This window comes from Mastigoproctus giganteus, chromosome 4 (genome assembly GCF_048544385.1).
Source record: "Mastigoproctus giganteus isolate SK-2022 chromosome 4, ASM4854438v1, whole genome shotgun sequence".
NCBI classification, from domain to species: Eukaryota; Metazoa; Arthropoda; class Arachnida; order Uropygi; family Thelyphonidae; genus Mastigoproctus; species Mastigoproctus giganteus.
Window position 1 is genome coordinate 139,379,507 of NC_143578.1, and position 16,222 is coordinate 139,395,728.

At 35.6% G+C, this 16,222-nt stretch overlaps 1 protein-coding gene across 5 annotated transcripts in view; it reads right to left on the bottom strand.

Annotated features, from left to right (window-relative positions):
- Dab (DAB adaptor protein) overlaps positions 1-16,222 on the bottom strand; it is a 246,562-nt gene that overhangs the window by 140,741 nt on the left and 89,599 nt on the right. For all 5 annotated transcript variants that reach the window (XM_090372948.1, XM_090372949.1, XM_090372950.1 and 2 more), the window contains exon 3: positions 3,206-3,330. In XM_090372948.1, the coding sequence (XP_090229074.1) occupies positions 3,206-3,330 (125 nt within the window). The remainder of the gene's footprint in view (positions 1-3,205; positions 3,331-16,222) is intronic.

Consider the following 16,222-nt stretch of genomic DNA (forward strand, 5'->3'; position numbering starts at 1 on the left):
GAGCAGTTTGCATTAATTTATGAATTTTACTAAATAAAAGAGAGAATTAGAAATGTTTGCAAAACTAACTTGCCCATTCATCTGTTTTTGTGACCAGAAGGATTCAAACTATACTGAATACTGCATATTAATACAATAGAATTAATATGCAGTATTTGTTCTGCTGTGAAAATTAATAATTAATTTTCACAGCAGAACAAACTTGTCTTGTTAATGAGTGTTCTGATAGTACAGTACTTTCCAACAGATGCCTTAGCCAAAAGGTTAATTCGCTGTTTCTTTTAAAGATGGCACCTATTTCATGCCCTCATTAGACACCAGTTTGTCTATAATGACAACACTCATACAAAACAGATAGCTTGGGCTATATTACAAACTTTTAAACTCTGATTTTGTACACCCATGATAGCTCACATTGAACAACTTTCTTACACCCATTTTGGCTGCATGTTATCACTATAGACCATCTGCTATCTGATGAGGAACAAGTTAGTCTTGAAACAGGCTGTCATAGCAGTCTGTCAAAGAGACCAGCTGTTTGAAAGTAGTGCAATACCAGGGAAACTTGTTGCAAAGGCAAGTTTGTTTTGCTGTGAAAATTAAGATGATTACATACTACCTATAGATTTTAAATCCTGCTGGCAACAAAAACAGATTGAAGGGCAAGTTAGTCTTGTAAGCTGTTTAATCATGAAATAAATGTCACCCTTTTCTGTATGGATTCTTAAAGACAAACATAATCAGTGATGCAAGTGCCAGATTGCTTTTTTAATATTACTGGATTTATTTTTTTTTATTTATTATAAAATATACCAGATTTTTACAGAGTATTTACTGTATTATAATTATTAATATTAGTCCCAGCCTATTCTGCTCTCTACCAGAACTATCAAAAATAAATACATAATAATGTGAAGAATTATAGCTCAGTCTTTTAGTTGTAGAATTTCAAAAGTGATTTAGAAACATCTTCAAAAGTAACTCATCTTTATTCTGCATATTTAAATTTTCATGTGGTGAATTCAATTAAAAGAAAGAAGACTTTCTTTCTTTAAGAAGTTAAAACTACTAAAATGCTACCTCCACGACGTGCACTTCATTGAGTGTGTTAAAACTTGCCAATGGCAACCAAACATAAAATTGAACAAGTTGACTCAAATGTAGTGGAAAGAAGAGAATTACAGTCAGTCCTCGTATAACACGGGTTTACACTACACGAATTCGATCATACACGAATTATAAATAGGGGAACGATATCTTATATAACACGAACCGAATTCGCTTATGCACGATTCGTCTTTGTGTTTACAAGAAATGGCAGTCGAACGCAGAATCACCCCAACCGAACGCAACATGATAGGAATGAAGAGAAGTTTCTGAATATGTATTTGTTTTTTATATCAGTGAAGGGGAAACACATTTCACCATAATAATGTAAAAACCAACACAATTCCAACTATTGGTATAATCGCAAATGCAATTAGATCGAGTTTACTACCAGTTTATAACAGATTCCACTAGCAGAAACGTAACTGGAAATTGTTTTTATTGTTTTATGGTAGTAACCCCTAGAAATGTGTTAGTAGTGTATCTCTACCTTTACGGTGTTGTTTATTCAGTTGCTACACGTGCGCAGCTTTGTGTATGTGTATCAAGCGTGCCTCCTCGTTTTGTAATTGTGCTTTATTCCCTAAAAATTAGTAAAATTCTTAATTAAAAGGTGTGAAAAGGAAGCGTCCTGGTGAAGACACTGCAGATTCAGAGAGAAAAAGAAAAGCAATATCGATGAACAGAGGCGGACTGGGTCAAAAATTCTTACCCGGGAAAATTTATAGTGGCTTCATACTATGGTTTATGGCCAAAATCACACCGGCCTCCGGCCCACCGGGGTTTCCCAGGTAAGGCTTATGAGGCAAGGCCAGTCCGCCTCTGTCGATAGAGAAAAAATATGAAATTGTGAAACGCTTTGGGCAAAATGAAAGACCATGTGATATTGCACGTGCTACAGACCTAAATGAGGCAACGCCGAGAATTAGAAAGAATGCAGAGAAAGTAAAAACAACTTTCATAGCAGGAACAACTCAAAGTGTAATTAAAATCCATTAGATTAAGACACAAAGAATTGGAAGAGATGGAACAGCTGTCATCTGTTTGGATAGAAAAATCAAACAAAACACAAGTTTGCTTACGATAGAAGCAAAAGCATTAGAAATATTTTATTACATAATAGTCGTAATAAAATACGTATTTTATTCGTAAAAAATACTTACGTATTTTTTATTATTTATTATATTATAATAAAATATAATATAATAATAATAAAAATATTTAAAAATTATAATATTATTTTTATTACGTATTTTATAACGATTAAAATGACCCGATTATTTATTGTATTTGGTAATGTTTTGGTTACAAATGTGTTCAATCTTGGGTGGTCGGCACATAACCCTACTTTTCCCATAGGGCCTGTTGTTTATATTGCACGATTTTGCATTGCACGAGGGTTTCTAGGAACACAACTATCGTGCTATACGAGGACTGACTGTACTCTTTTCTTAAGCACATCGTCAATTGCCATATTATGTAATGAATGTGTGCAAGATAAAGGTTTTAGATATTAGACTTCCAGGGACCTTGCATTTAATATATAGGAATATTGTAATTTATATTTCATTATAGCGATGCTTCCATGGTGCAAAGCAACTTTGCACCATGGAAGTAGTGGCTGGATAAAATAGCCCCACGTTTCCAGTAGAAGAAACCTTGCTACCCACTGTTACATTATTTGCTATGAAACAAATAAATGCTACAATTAGGTTAAATTCTTAGCAAAGGTGCAATATTGCTATCTGTACACTAAGGTACCCCAATATTGAAATAAATAATACTTGTTTCATGGTATATAGTGTTTCCTTTTCTGTGATAGTCTTGCAGAAAACCATATTTGTCTAATTATAATAAACTTTCTGTGCTCTCCTGAGACTGATTAACTTGACCACATTCTGAAAAAAAAAAAACCATAAAAGTTACATCATTATGTTGTAATGAATGTGGGTCTGAATGTGGGCCTTTTTAATAAAGTATGGAAAAATAGCAATTATAATCACAATGCTACTCATAAGGCCTAAAAAAGCTCCAAATTAGTAAGTTTTACTTTATATTATTACCATTTTATTTTTAATTTTAAAATACATCAACTTACTTTTAATCGCTGTAATGATTCCTGGCACATTTTGTCTCCTCTTGCATCATTTACTCCATCAATTCCTATAAGTTTAGCTTTGAAATTGATTCCATCCCCAGAAAATCTGGAAATGTCAGCTTTTTCTGTAATGAAATACAGTAAATTTTCATTTCTAGTTATATGGGAACACTCTGTACAGGGTTGGGCATAAAATCACTTTCAATGATCAATCTTAATTTTTCGGGTATACAGGGTAGGTATCAGCTAATCATTATACAACTATAAAATAAAAATCTTACGTAGGGGCATTTAAAAAGAAATCTGGGTGATAGATGGGATGAACACTGTGTCCACCATTTAATGACTCTGAAAGGAAGAAGGTGTTACCTTAATTTTTTTATTATAAAAATGATTCTTCTGCCTCAATTCTTGAAACCTAAAAAAAAAAAAAAAAATAAATAATGATAAATTCTGGTCTTTGCTCCACTAAAGGATGGGAAGTATGCATGATGCCCCAAGAAGTAGCAGGCTAATAATATCTGATGAGACACCTATTAAAATATTCAAAAGTGTTCAAAAAATTGTTTTGACATGAGTTTAGACATTTGCAATGCCAGAAATGTACTTTCTCATTCTCAATCTCATTTATTTTCATTGCTACGTAAAGGAGATCATATGGAGTAATACAGCTTTAGTCAGATCGTCTGAGCTCGCTCGTTGCCATCATGAATGAAGTCGCTTGTAAATTCTCCCTGAACGTTCTGAATTGTCCAAGATAAATGCTGGGAAAGGATAGTTCCTCTCTGTGCACATCAAACAGTAGGCTCTGCAGTACTTTTGTTTCTCCTGGGGTGATTCTAAAATATTTATCCTCGCTTGACAACAACATTTGCTGTTGGGCGATGAGACTTTCCTTAATCGGAACCGCTTCTCTTATGTCGTCTTTAGCCAAATTAATTTCCATGTGACTGTCATCAAAGAATGACTGATCTATTGTGATTTGATATAATTGATAGCGAAGTGTGTTGACCAAATATAGAAGTCGCGTTTTAACCACTCGCTTTCTTACTAACCCGATCAAATAGCTCAGCTTGTGTATTTTCTTGCGTTTTATATGCACATTTATATAATGATCGTTGTTAATCTCCCTTGGCAAGCGATGGACCACCGTGTTGACCGAAACAGGCACATTGATCACTTTGCCCAGAATGCCATATTGTCCATATCCATGTCTCAGGCGCCTTATTTGCACAAATGGTAAGTGAGGAAAAAATAAGCCTCTCTTTCACTAAATCCAACTTCGGTAAATGCAACAGAATTTCTGGGTAGACAAAGCCATTTGACAATTAGATAGCGCTTTAATTGTGTTTTTCTTAAGTGATCCTCTGCAGCTATTACACACAAGGATCCCGTTGACTTCAAAATCAGGAAATTCAGTGCGCATCAATGGTGTATCTTTAGCAGCTGGTTTCATTGTTGTTTTTGAACCATAGATGATCGCAATTGTAGCATACAGAACAGAAATCATAAATCTCCTTTCAAATTCTCAATGCACGTTCTTATGTAAATAATAGTTGGTGTAAGGAAAAGAAGCTTGATCATTTAAACTCATCTGCTCTGCAATTGGAGAAATGCCCAGTTGTACATAATTAATACTCATATGGGTACATCATTGTTATATGGAGCAGCATTGCTGGTTGAAAGCGCTGCTAAATCCAATGCTCGATTTTTCTATTTGTCTTTTATGCAATCTCAGTAGTCTTTGTCGTTCTCACGCACTCATTGCTATCTCAGTCTTTATTTTCTTAAGATGGCTTGCTTGATACTCTTGACAATGCTCTGCAATTTATTTCGGCATTGTTGAGCGCTCAGCTATAGCAGTGTGGCATTCAGTCCCTTTCACTAATCAGAAAATTATTGACGCGAAAACATCTATAGCGGAATGTAATGAATCTATAGCCTAACAATGGAATGTAATGAAAATGTGGATTGCAACAATACAAATACTTGTATCATTGCAATCGTGATTGTGATATTATACTATTCAACAAATGGGTAATTAGGCTATCGACTTAGATTTCGCTAACCTCTTCCAAACGTTGATTTGGTAGAATAAATAGCGGGCATGAGCATAAAATGTTACATTGTTCCTAACTTTGGTTCTAGCTCTTCGATTTTAAAACGGTTCTGATTTTCGTCAAAGATGTTTTATGTTGAAAACATCTTTCGTGCGTAACCGGGTACACACAAGATTTTTTTTATATATATATGTGTGTGTGTGTGTGTGTGTGTGTGTGTGTAGATTGTAGAAAAAAATGGAGAATAACCGACAAAACTGGAAGTAGTAACAATGGAAAAAATCATTACGTACCTGAAAAATAAAAGTAATATATTACAAGTAGTACTTAATACTGTAGATCCGATGATTTTAACTTCTTCATCAAGGGTCAGCAGCCAAAAACAAAGGAAATATAGCAAGAAGTAAGGCCTCTGTTTCTGATATGAAATATACATAGCATTTGGTTATTAAAATAATGAAGCCAATTTGAAAAAGTGCATGCAGAAGCCAAAACAAACGTAGTGGTAAGTAAGAAGTTGAAAAAAAGAAAAGAAAATACAGTAGTTACCGACTTTACAAGTTAATTGTGTGTGTGTGTGTGTGTGTGTGTATATATATATATATATATATAAATATACACACACACACACAGGCACATGTAAGACAGGGAAAACCTGTCAGAGGTGTATTCAACTCTAGCAGTATGCTAGAGAATCTTGTAATAACTGAGAGTAAAGTGGAGGAGAAATTGAAGATAAACACAAGAAAGGCACCTGGGGTGGATGGGATCTATCCAGTTATATTAAAGGAGGCAGCAAAGGAAGTAAGCAAACCCTTAGCCATAATTATGAGAGCTTCCTTGGACTCAGGGGAGGTACCCATGGACTGGAGATGTGCAAATGTGACCCCAATTCACAAGGGAGGATCAAAGGCGGACACAAGTAATTATAGACCTGTGAGTTTAACTTCTGTTCCCGGAAAATTAATGGAGGCACTGGTTAAAGAAGCACTGCAGGATCATCTAGACAAGACTTCAGTTATAGCTCGGACACAGCATGGTTTTGTTAAGGGGAAGTCTTGCCTGACTAATTTGATTGGATACTATGATGCAGTCACAAAAGAACTGGATGCAGGGAATAACTTTGATATTATATACTTGGATCTTAGAAAGGCTTTTGATACTGTTGCACATGGAAGACTGCTGCACAAATTGGAGCAGTGTGGCATTGGAGGAGTTATTCAGCTGCTATGGATAAAGGGGTGGTTGAGGGGGAGAAGACAGAGAGTGGTAATCAATGGACACTGCTCATCGTGGACTAATGTTATTAGTGGAGTCCCTCAGGGTTCAGTATTGGGTCCTTTATTGTTTTCTGTATTTATAAATGATATTGATGATGGTATATCAAGCTTAATGTCCAAGTTTGCAGACGATACGAAGGTTGGCAGGGTTGTCAAGGACACTACTGACACTATGCTGCTGCAACAGGATCTGGAAAGGTTAAGCAGATGGGCTGAGAGGTGGCAAATGAAGTTTAACATTGACAAATGTAAAGTACTACATATGGGAAACAGCAACCCCAGAGCAACGTATCAACTCTGTGGTACTACACTGACAGTGGTAGAGAATGAAAGGGACCTGGGGGTGGTTGTGCAGGCAGATATGAAGGTCTCTGAGCAGTGCAGATGGGCTGCAAGAGTAGCTCATGGTGTATTGTCAATGATATATAGGACTTTTTCTAGCAGGGATAAGGAGGTGATTATTCCCTTGTATAAAGCAATGGTCAGGCCACACCTAGAGTACTGTATACAGGCCTGGAGGCCTCATTTCAAGAAGGATGTAGAGCTGCTGGAACGAGTACAGAGAAGGGCAACAAGATTAGTGAATGGAACAAAGGGGTGCTCTTACGAAGAAAGGCTTAAGTTTTGCGAATTACAGTATCTGGAGACTAGGCACAAGCGAGGTGATCTGATAGAGGTGTACAAAGCCTTGAATGGTTTGAGCATGCTCAATGCTGATGGGATTCTTCCTCTTGCTCAGAATAATCACCTGAGAGGGCATAAATTCAAATTGAGGAAAGACAGATGTAGGATAGATGTGTGGAAATTTGCCTTTAGCCAGCGGGTGATTGGTAGGTGGAACAGACTTCCATCCCTTGTCGTGGAAGTTGATAGCCTAAATAAGTTTAAGGCTCAGCTGGACAGGTATTTCGAACGAACAGAGGGGTGAAGTGGAAGTGGTTATTTTTTATTTATTTATTTTACTTTATTTTTATTTTTTTTTTTGGCTGATGCTGCATAAGCTTGCTTTCTTGCATCAAATGCCTCTACTAATGCTAAAAAAAAAAAACAAACATCTTATTTATGCATCCTTTTGCCCAACATTCACCGTCCCTCACCTCAGACAGGTCAATGCACTATGGATACCAAATGGATTTTTTTTTTTCCTGAGACAATCCCCAAGCAATCAGTTGGCCATTGCATAATTTACACGCGTGATCAAATCATGCTACAGATGAACATCTTATCAACACCTTGGTACACTGTGATGGTAACTTCTGTAAAATAGCCTGAAATGAGTGTAGTACTATGTTTGTACTGCTATGTGTGTGTATTATCTAGTTATTTCTGACCACTTAGCTATCAGGAAGCAATGATTACCAGGAAGGTTACTTCCCAGTACCCATCCTGCTAGAAGGAGGCAGGCTACAACTATAAACATTCTGCTTTACACAAGGCAAAAAAATATAAATAAATAAAAATGAAATAAAAAAATTGTGCATCCACTGAAGGAAGTGCTACATGATACAAGCAATCCAGTGAAACAGGGAAGCCAAGCCAATAACATCAGCAGAAGATCCTGCCCACTACTAAAGTAGTAAACCAGCAAATATCCAACCACTGGGGGGTGGGGGGGGGGCTATAGTAATAGTAACAGTATTTGTCATATAGTGCACGGAAGCCACAGGCTTCTGCTACACTAGTAAAAAAAAAAAAAAAAAAAAAAAATCCAAGTAGATAAGAAAATAAAAATTATATGCTTCCATCCTCACACAGATAACTATCCAGTAGATTTTTGAATTTATCCAAACTGCCAGCCTCAACTACCTGTGAGGGCAACTTCTTCCAGCAACGGACTCGCTGGCTAAAAGAAAACTTCCTACAATCTGATCTAAACCCTTGTAATTTGAATTTATGACTCCTGATTTTAGAATTCTTTATAACAGAGAATTCCACCTTCATTCATTTTATTAATCCTGCTCAGAGCTTTAAAAACCTCAATCAAGTGACCCTCTGAGGCATCTGGGTGTCAAGCTCTGTAGCCCACATAATTGGAGTCTTTCATGATACGGTTGTCCTTCTGCCAAACTCATAATTTGAGTTGTCCAAATTTGGACCCTTTCAAGAAGCTCAGTCTTTTTTCAGATGAGGTCTCCATACTTTAATACAGTATTCCAATATAGACTAGAGCAGAGGTTCCCAATTTTATAAGCCTGCGTACCAGTCAACCACAATGGTATATTATGATGTACCAGTGTGTTAATTAATGAGTACATAAGTCTGTTTGAAAAGTCATATAAATAATTAGGTAAGCAAAACCGAGCTATTCTACTAAAAACAGAAAAACATTTATTAATTAAGAAAATACAATTTATAAATGAGGTGTTTATATTGTCATATAAAATGTGGTTTAAACATTTCTCTTTACTTGAATTTTTCTCATTATTTCTTAAAACTATCAAATTTACTACATATTAAATGCTAATGGTTATAATAATAAGCCAGTTAAAAAAGGAATTAAGGTTATTAACAAGATTGTTACACAATTTAAAATTATTTAAACTCATTAATTCAGCAATTATAATTTTTATTAACAAACTATAATTTTAATAACAAAAACCAAATTTTTTTTTTTTTTACTTTCAAAATGTAGATTTACATACAATCCACAATTACAGAAAGAAATACATCTACTTTAAATAATAAATCTTCCAAATAAAGGCAAATATTTAAATTCAAAATCCAGCAATATAATACATCCAAATAAGAAAATAAGATAAAAAAAATCACCAGATTCCAAAGCAAATATTTCTACTTGCCATCATTTTTATTCCAAAAAAAAAAAAAAAAAAAAATCATCGTTTGCTACTAGATCTAATGCGATGGCTGAATCTGTTTTGCTTTTACTAGCGAATGGATATCTGGATTGATTAGTGTCTCAGTCGAAGATCTAATTCAATATTCATCGAAGTTCTATATTTATTTTTCATTGCATTTTTCGCTGAAAATCCAGCCTCACACAAGTAAGTCGAATTAAATGGCATTAAAACTTTCAATGCCTACTCAGAAAGTAGGGGATATTCTTGGCGAATAGATAACCAAAATTTTGTTAAGTTTGAACTCTTAAACATCATCATCAGCCATTTTCAATCCACTGCAGGATGAAGGCCTCTCCAGCAACTTTCCAGTTCCTTCTGTTTTGTGCAATGGCCATCCATTTACTACCTGCAAACTCACGAATTTCATCTGTCCATCTCCATCGTTGTCATCCAGGTTTTCTTCTAGCTCCTCTTGAGTACCCATTATGTTATTTTCTTAGTCCATCTGTCATCATGTCTTTGAGCTGTGTCCTGTCCAAGACCATTTTAGTTCTTTAGTTTTGATAAGAATGTCCTTTACTTGAGTTTGCTGCCTAATCCATATGTTTCTCTTCTCATCTAACGGTCTGATTCCCAATATAATTCGTTCCATTCTTCGCTGTGTAGTTCTCAGCTTCTCTTCCATTCTTTTGGTGAGTGCCCAAGTTTCACTTCCAAAAGTCATGGTGGGGAGTATACATTGATTCATTATTTTATGTTTCAGACAAATTCGGATATTGCTCCTCAGTATGTGACCATAATTCCTGAATGCTATCCATCCAAAATTTATTCTTCTCTTGACTTCCAGCCATTTATCATTATTACATCTAATGACTTGTCCCAGAAAAGTATATGACTCCACCTTTTCAATTACTACTCCTTCAATCATTATATCCCTGTCTGTGGCATACTTGTTCATCATTACTTTTGTTTTAGCCTTTTTCATCTTTAGTCCAAAATCCTTACTAACTCTGCATAACTGGTTAAGATTTTCCTCTAATTCTTTGGGATCGTGGTTTATGATCACAATGTCATCTGCAAATCTTAAATGGTTCAGGTACTCTCCATTCACATTGTCTCCTTTCTGCGACCAGTCTAATCTTCTGAAAGCTTCCTCAAGGGCAGCAGTAAAAAACTTTGGAGATATTGTCTCCTTGTTGAACTCTTCTCAATTTTAAATTTGCTACTGTATTTTTCTAGTCTAATTAAAGGAGGTAGCATTCTCATATATTTTCTTCAAAATCATAATATATGGGGTATCTATGCCTTGTCTTTCCAGTGTCCGAAACATTGCCTTATGCTGTATGGAGTCAAATGCCTTTTCATAATCCACAAATGCCAGGCATAATGGTGTTTTATATTCATTTGTTTTCTCCATCAGCTGTGATATTACATAAAGGTGATCCATAATTGAGAATCCTGTCCTAAAGCCAGCTTGCTGTTTCGGTTGATGCTCATCAAGTATTCTTTCTAATCTGTTATTAATGACCCTTGTGAACAACTTGTAGATGTGGGATAACAAGCTAATTGGTCTATAATTTCCAATTTCTGATTTATCTCCTTTCTTATGCGGCAAAACTATGATTGCATTATTCAACTTTGTGAAGAGTCTTGCCAGTTTTTGTGTCATGTCTCTTCCTCCCAATTTTAACAACTCAACAGTAACTTCATCTTCCTCCGGGGCTTTCTGATTCTTCATTTTCTTCAACGCATGTTCTACCTCATCGGGAAGGATATCGGGTATGCTGTATGTGTTACTAATTTGCGATCCATCTTCCCCACCGCTGACATCATTCCCTCGCTCCTTGTATAATTCTTTACAGTAGTCTTCTGTTATTTATAAGTACACCATCTCTATTCCTCAGTTTCGGTATCATTTGTCTTTGTGTATTACTGCTCATGGCTGCTGATTTAAGTCCTTTGTTTTCCCTTAATTCTTGTTCTACTTTTCTTGTGTTAAATCTTATGTCCTCTCTGAGTCTCTTTCTAATGGCTTTGCATAACTCAGTATACTCAATTTTCTCCTTGTCAGCGTTTATCTTGCTCTTCATTTGTCATCTTCGGTTCATCACGACAAGTGTTTCTTGACTAATTTTTTCTTCTTTGGATTAATTTTTACCTATAGGTTTCTTGGGCTTTATCACTTTCAGAAAGTTGTAATATTTCTTGTCGACATCTTGGTCCTGAGCAGTCTGCAGCTCAAACTTGTTCTTAAGTTCTAGTACATACCGCCTTTTCTCCTCTTATGTTATCTCAAAGATCTTATGTTATCTCAAAGATCTTTGTAGTCAGTTTTTTCCTTTCTTTCCTTACATCTATATCAAGTGTGCATCTTTGCACATTAAGCCTCCGTCAGACACTAAATCTATGTATGACTCCTTGTATATCAAATGGTCTGGGATCTCATTCGAAAATGCCAAATAGTTCCTAATTCAAATCTGTGCTGTAAAGTCTTCCTGGAAATATAAGCTAGTCTGCTTATGTGGACTAGCTTATTTAGATAACCATTCTTATTTAGATAGATAACTACTCTTCATTCAAGAAATTATCTTTTTTGGGATCTTTTGATTGAAAAATATTATATACTCGGAGCGCAACTCGAAAAGACGATTAAGGGCCTTTCCTCAAGAAAGCCACCTCAACTTCTGTGTGGAGTAACAGTTTTTTATGAGCACTCCCCATTTTGTCGCAAAGAATGTTGAATAATCGGGAATTAAGAGCTTGAGATTTTATATAATTCACTGTCTTTACTGCTTCATCCAGAACCTTTTTTTATATTAAATGGCATATTTCTTCACAATGAATTACACAGTACACAGACTTACATGCCTGTGCCACTGTCTTAATTTTGGTAACTACACTAGATAGCTTTCCAACCATTGCACGTGCTCCATCCGTACAAATTCCAACACATTTTATCCAGTTTGTCATTTCTCTTATAATAATCATTAATTACATTAAATATTTCATTGGACATTGCTTTTCCACATATTGGTTTGCAAAATAGTATGTCTTCCTGCATTTCGTTTTCGTGCTGAAATCGAACATAAACCAACAATTGGGCCAAATTTGAGATATCCGTGCTTTTATCAATCTGCAGGGAATAAAATGAGCTCTTTAAGTTTTCGAGTAGAATGGCTTCTACTTGAGATGCCATGTCATCTATTCGGCGTTTTACTGTATTATTTGATAATGAAACATTAATTTGTTTAGCTGCCTTTTCTCCCAAGATACATTTTACAATATCTTTGGTTGCTGGTAATACCAATATTTCTCCAATAGTGTGAGCTTTTCTGCACTTAGCAATACATAAACTTGCTAAATATGATGCTTTCACTGTGTTGGAATTAACATCAGTGAAGGAAGACAGCCGTTTTCCGAGCGCATAGTTCAGTCATCTTTCTATGAAAGAATTCACGAGGTTTGTCTTTAAATTTGTGTTCTGTTGTTAAGTGTCTTTGAAATGAAGAAATGAAGGTTTCAAAATTCATAACAAACAACACACTGCGGAATTGGTTCTGCTTCTGTGCCTGATTTAATACAGAAGCTATAAATTATATAATCAGGATCATACCTCCTAATCCATGTTGGCCTACGTTAATCACTACAACTGCAAACATTACTTTTAATGTTCAGTAACCAACCTCTGAAGGAAGACTGACCATATGAAATAAGAAGAAAAAAGAGGGGAAGTAAAGAGATAAACTTCTATTAATTAAGAAATACAAGAAAAAAAAAGAGGTATATTTTCAAAGAAGAAAGACTGAAATACATGCATAGATATGAACTGTAAAAAATAAGAAGTTTCGGCTTTAGTGAGATATTAATATTTAAAAAGTTTACTCTCCCATGAGGGAAACTGCAGGTGGTTTCAGTCACAGCCCATGTGCCAGTAGCTCCATCCTCGTGTACCGGAGGTTGGGAACCTCTGGAGTAGAGGAAGTTATCAGCACTCAAAGTTGAATGAGGAGTCATAAACAGGAACGATCCTGTGGCAAAATCACAGTCTGTAGGAGTTCCTATTCCAGTCAGTGTCTCAATCAGTTTTTATTAATCTGGAGTCTGGCAGGTGTTATTCAAGAGCCTATAATATTTAGAAAATGGTATTATGAATGGTTGGTAAATAAGAATGAGCAGTAAAATGTACCTTCCCATTCAACTGTCAGTAGTATCATTACATGTATTAGAGTCAGAGGATAATGCTATCATGCTGTTTCCAGAGTAAGAAACATTCAAATTGCCAGCAGTTGTTTTCTTCTTGAAGATATTTTTAGCATAGTTTTGAAAGGCTTAGCAGGAGAACTTTTTGCTCACAAAAGAAGATTCAAGTCCTGGAGCAAAAGTTGAGCTAGATTCTAGTGTCAGCTTAATTAATAGTCCATCTCTTACAGAGTCTTTCCAATCTCTGTTTCATAGTTGTTCTGTTTCTGCTGCATCACTTTTTCTGTAGATACAGCAGGCCCTTGTTATAACGCGGTTCGCTCCACGCTGATTCGCTATAATGCTGTTTTTATATTATAACCCATATCTCACTCTAACGCTATCACAACTCACTATAACGCTCTTTTACCCGTGTATAAAAATGGCATGCTTCATTAAACAGGTTTAATGAAAACGTTTCATCTGACGTAGTTGATAGCTTGAAAATGAATAGCAAAGTTTCCCATGCTGACTTGCGAAATTTTCTCACACTCAGTGAAATTTTCTCCCATGCTAATTTAATTGCACTATAGTTTATTTGAACATTGTATCATAATTAATGCAATGCAGTTACATTTTCGAATATTAACAATGGCAGATAAGAATTAAAAAGGGACAACGTCTGGACACGGTACGAAGCCTACTAAGGTAAGAAAAATACTGAATTTGAAAATTAAATTATACATTTTGAAGCGAATCGATTCCGTTCAACGACAAGTGGATGTGTGCAATAATTTAGGACTGGCAGGTTCAACTGTAAGAACAATTATAAAGAATTAATTTTAGCAGTGGGAAAGACAAATGTTCCAATGCAAGCAACTAGGTCAGCTATTATAATCGAAATGGAGAGACTTCTAAATAATTTTATTGAAGATAATATCCAACGCACAATTCCGTTAAGTTAAATATTATTAAAGAAAAAGCGATTAGCCTATATGATGATCTGAAGAAAGCTCACTTTAAAAAAAAAAAAAAAAAAAAAAGTGGAACCATTTAAAGCTAGTAAGGGCTGGTAAGATAATGGGGAAGCCGCAAGTGCAGATCAAGAAGGAGCCAAAACTTTCAAAAAGAACTTCTAAAAATTATTGAAGAGTGGTGTTAAACTTCTCAACAAGATTTTAATATAGATGAAACAGGACTTTTTTGGAAAGAATGCCTAAAAGAAGTTTCACATCGAAAGAAAAAAAAAAAAAAACATGCCAGGCTTCAAAAGCATGAAGGATTGGTTGACTTTATTGTTGAATGGTAATGTTGCGGGAATTTTAAAGTAAAACCTCTTTTAGTTTACTAGGAAGATGGCCAAAGTTACGAAAACTCGATAGCCCAGGGCCATCGGATTAATAAATTCATGATTTTAAGTTTAATTTTGATACATAATGTAGTTACTTACCACATAATTATATATGTATGTAATGGAGAATATTTTATATGTACAGATTTTTAATATTAAATATTTTGACCGACATTTGTGCATCTTTTCACTACTGTTTATTATTGATTAGGAAATATCCTATGGCATAGACCACGACTCACAAATATATATGCTACATTACGGGAATACAGTGCTCGCTTAGCACTCTGTTTTTCGGGGGCGCCTCCGTAGCCAGGTGGGCAGGAGCAGCAGTGCGTGCACACACTTCTTGATTAGACCGGGGTTCGAGCCTGTAACCACCAAATACGGAGGATGCGGAAAGGTCAGTGGAATGACCACTGCATATCTCCGGAGCATTATGGCCTTAGTTGCTAATGCTCCTAAAAACCAAATAACAAACAACTGTTTTTCGGGAACAAATTATCAGTGTTAAGCAGGGGTCACCTGTACTTCTACGGGTACTGTTCTTCTGAATTGGCATCTGTAATTCCCCCATTCTCTTCCAAATCAGTCCAAACACATGCTGCAACCAGTCAGCATCCATTTACTGTACAACTTCATCTCAACAACTAATTTTCTTCTTACTCATATATTCTTCAACTTGTTTTCTGGAACAACCTTCCTTCACAGTGTTCTCCCCAGGACTTATCAAATGGGTGCACTGCCCGGTGAATTTAAGCGATTCTTACAATACTGTGTGGTACTGCTCACTGATCTCGATCAATATTAATTCAAACATACTATGCAAAGTATTAGACTTCCCCACCCGGCTGGCAAAATTTTCTGGGGAGAACACTGCTTCATATGTATTTCCTGAAAATTACAATCTACAAAAATTCAAGTCAACAAGTAGCTTCTGTCTTCTTGACATTCAACCTATGCACAGTAAAAAGTACTATACATTCTAATACCTTTCATGTTTGGGATTTTCGTAAGAAAAAGGGGGGGGAAAGAGAGAAGAAGATCCTAGTGTGATTCTTAAATCAATGTATACTGGGCATTCATGCCCAATTTTCTGTTCTAGAAACTTATGTTCTAGCCACAAGAACATAAGTTTGAGGTGACAAGACCAAACCACACTCCAAATTCTAATAGTTATAGAATTTAGTGTTTTTTAAAATAAACACAAAGACTAGGAGTAAACTATTTTTTTAATAACCTTCTTCGTGGCAAAGGTGATGTCAGAATAAGTCTTCTACTGGTTCCTGTATGAGAATTCACTGTACAAATAAGATGTTCAGCTGAATCACAAGAAGGATTAAGATGGA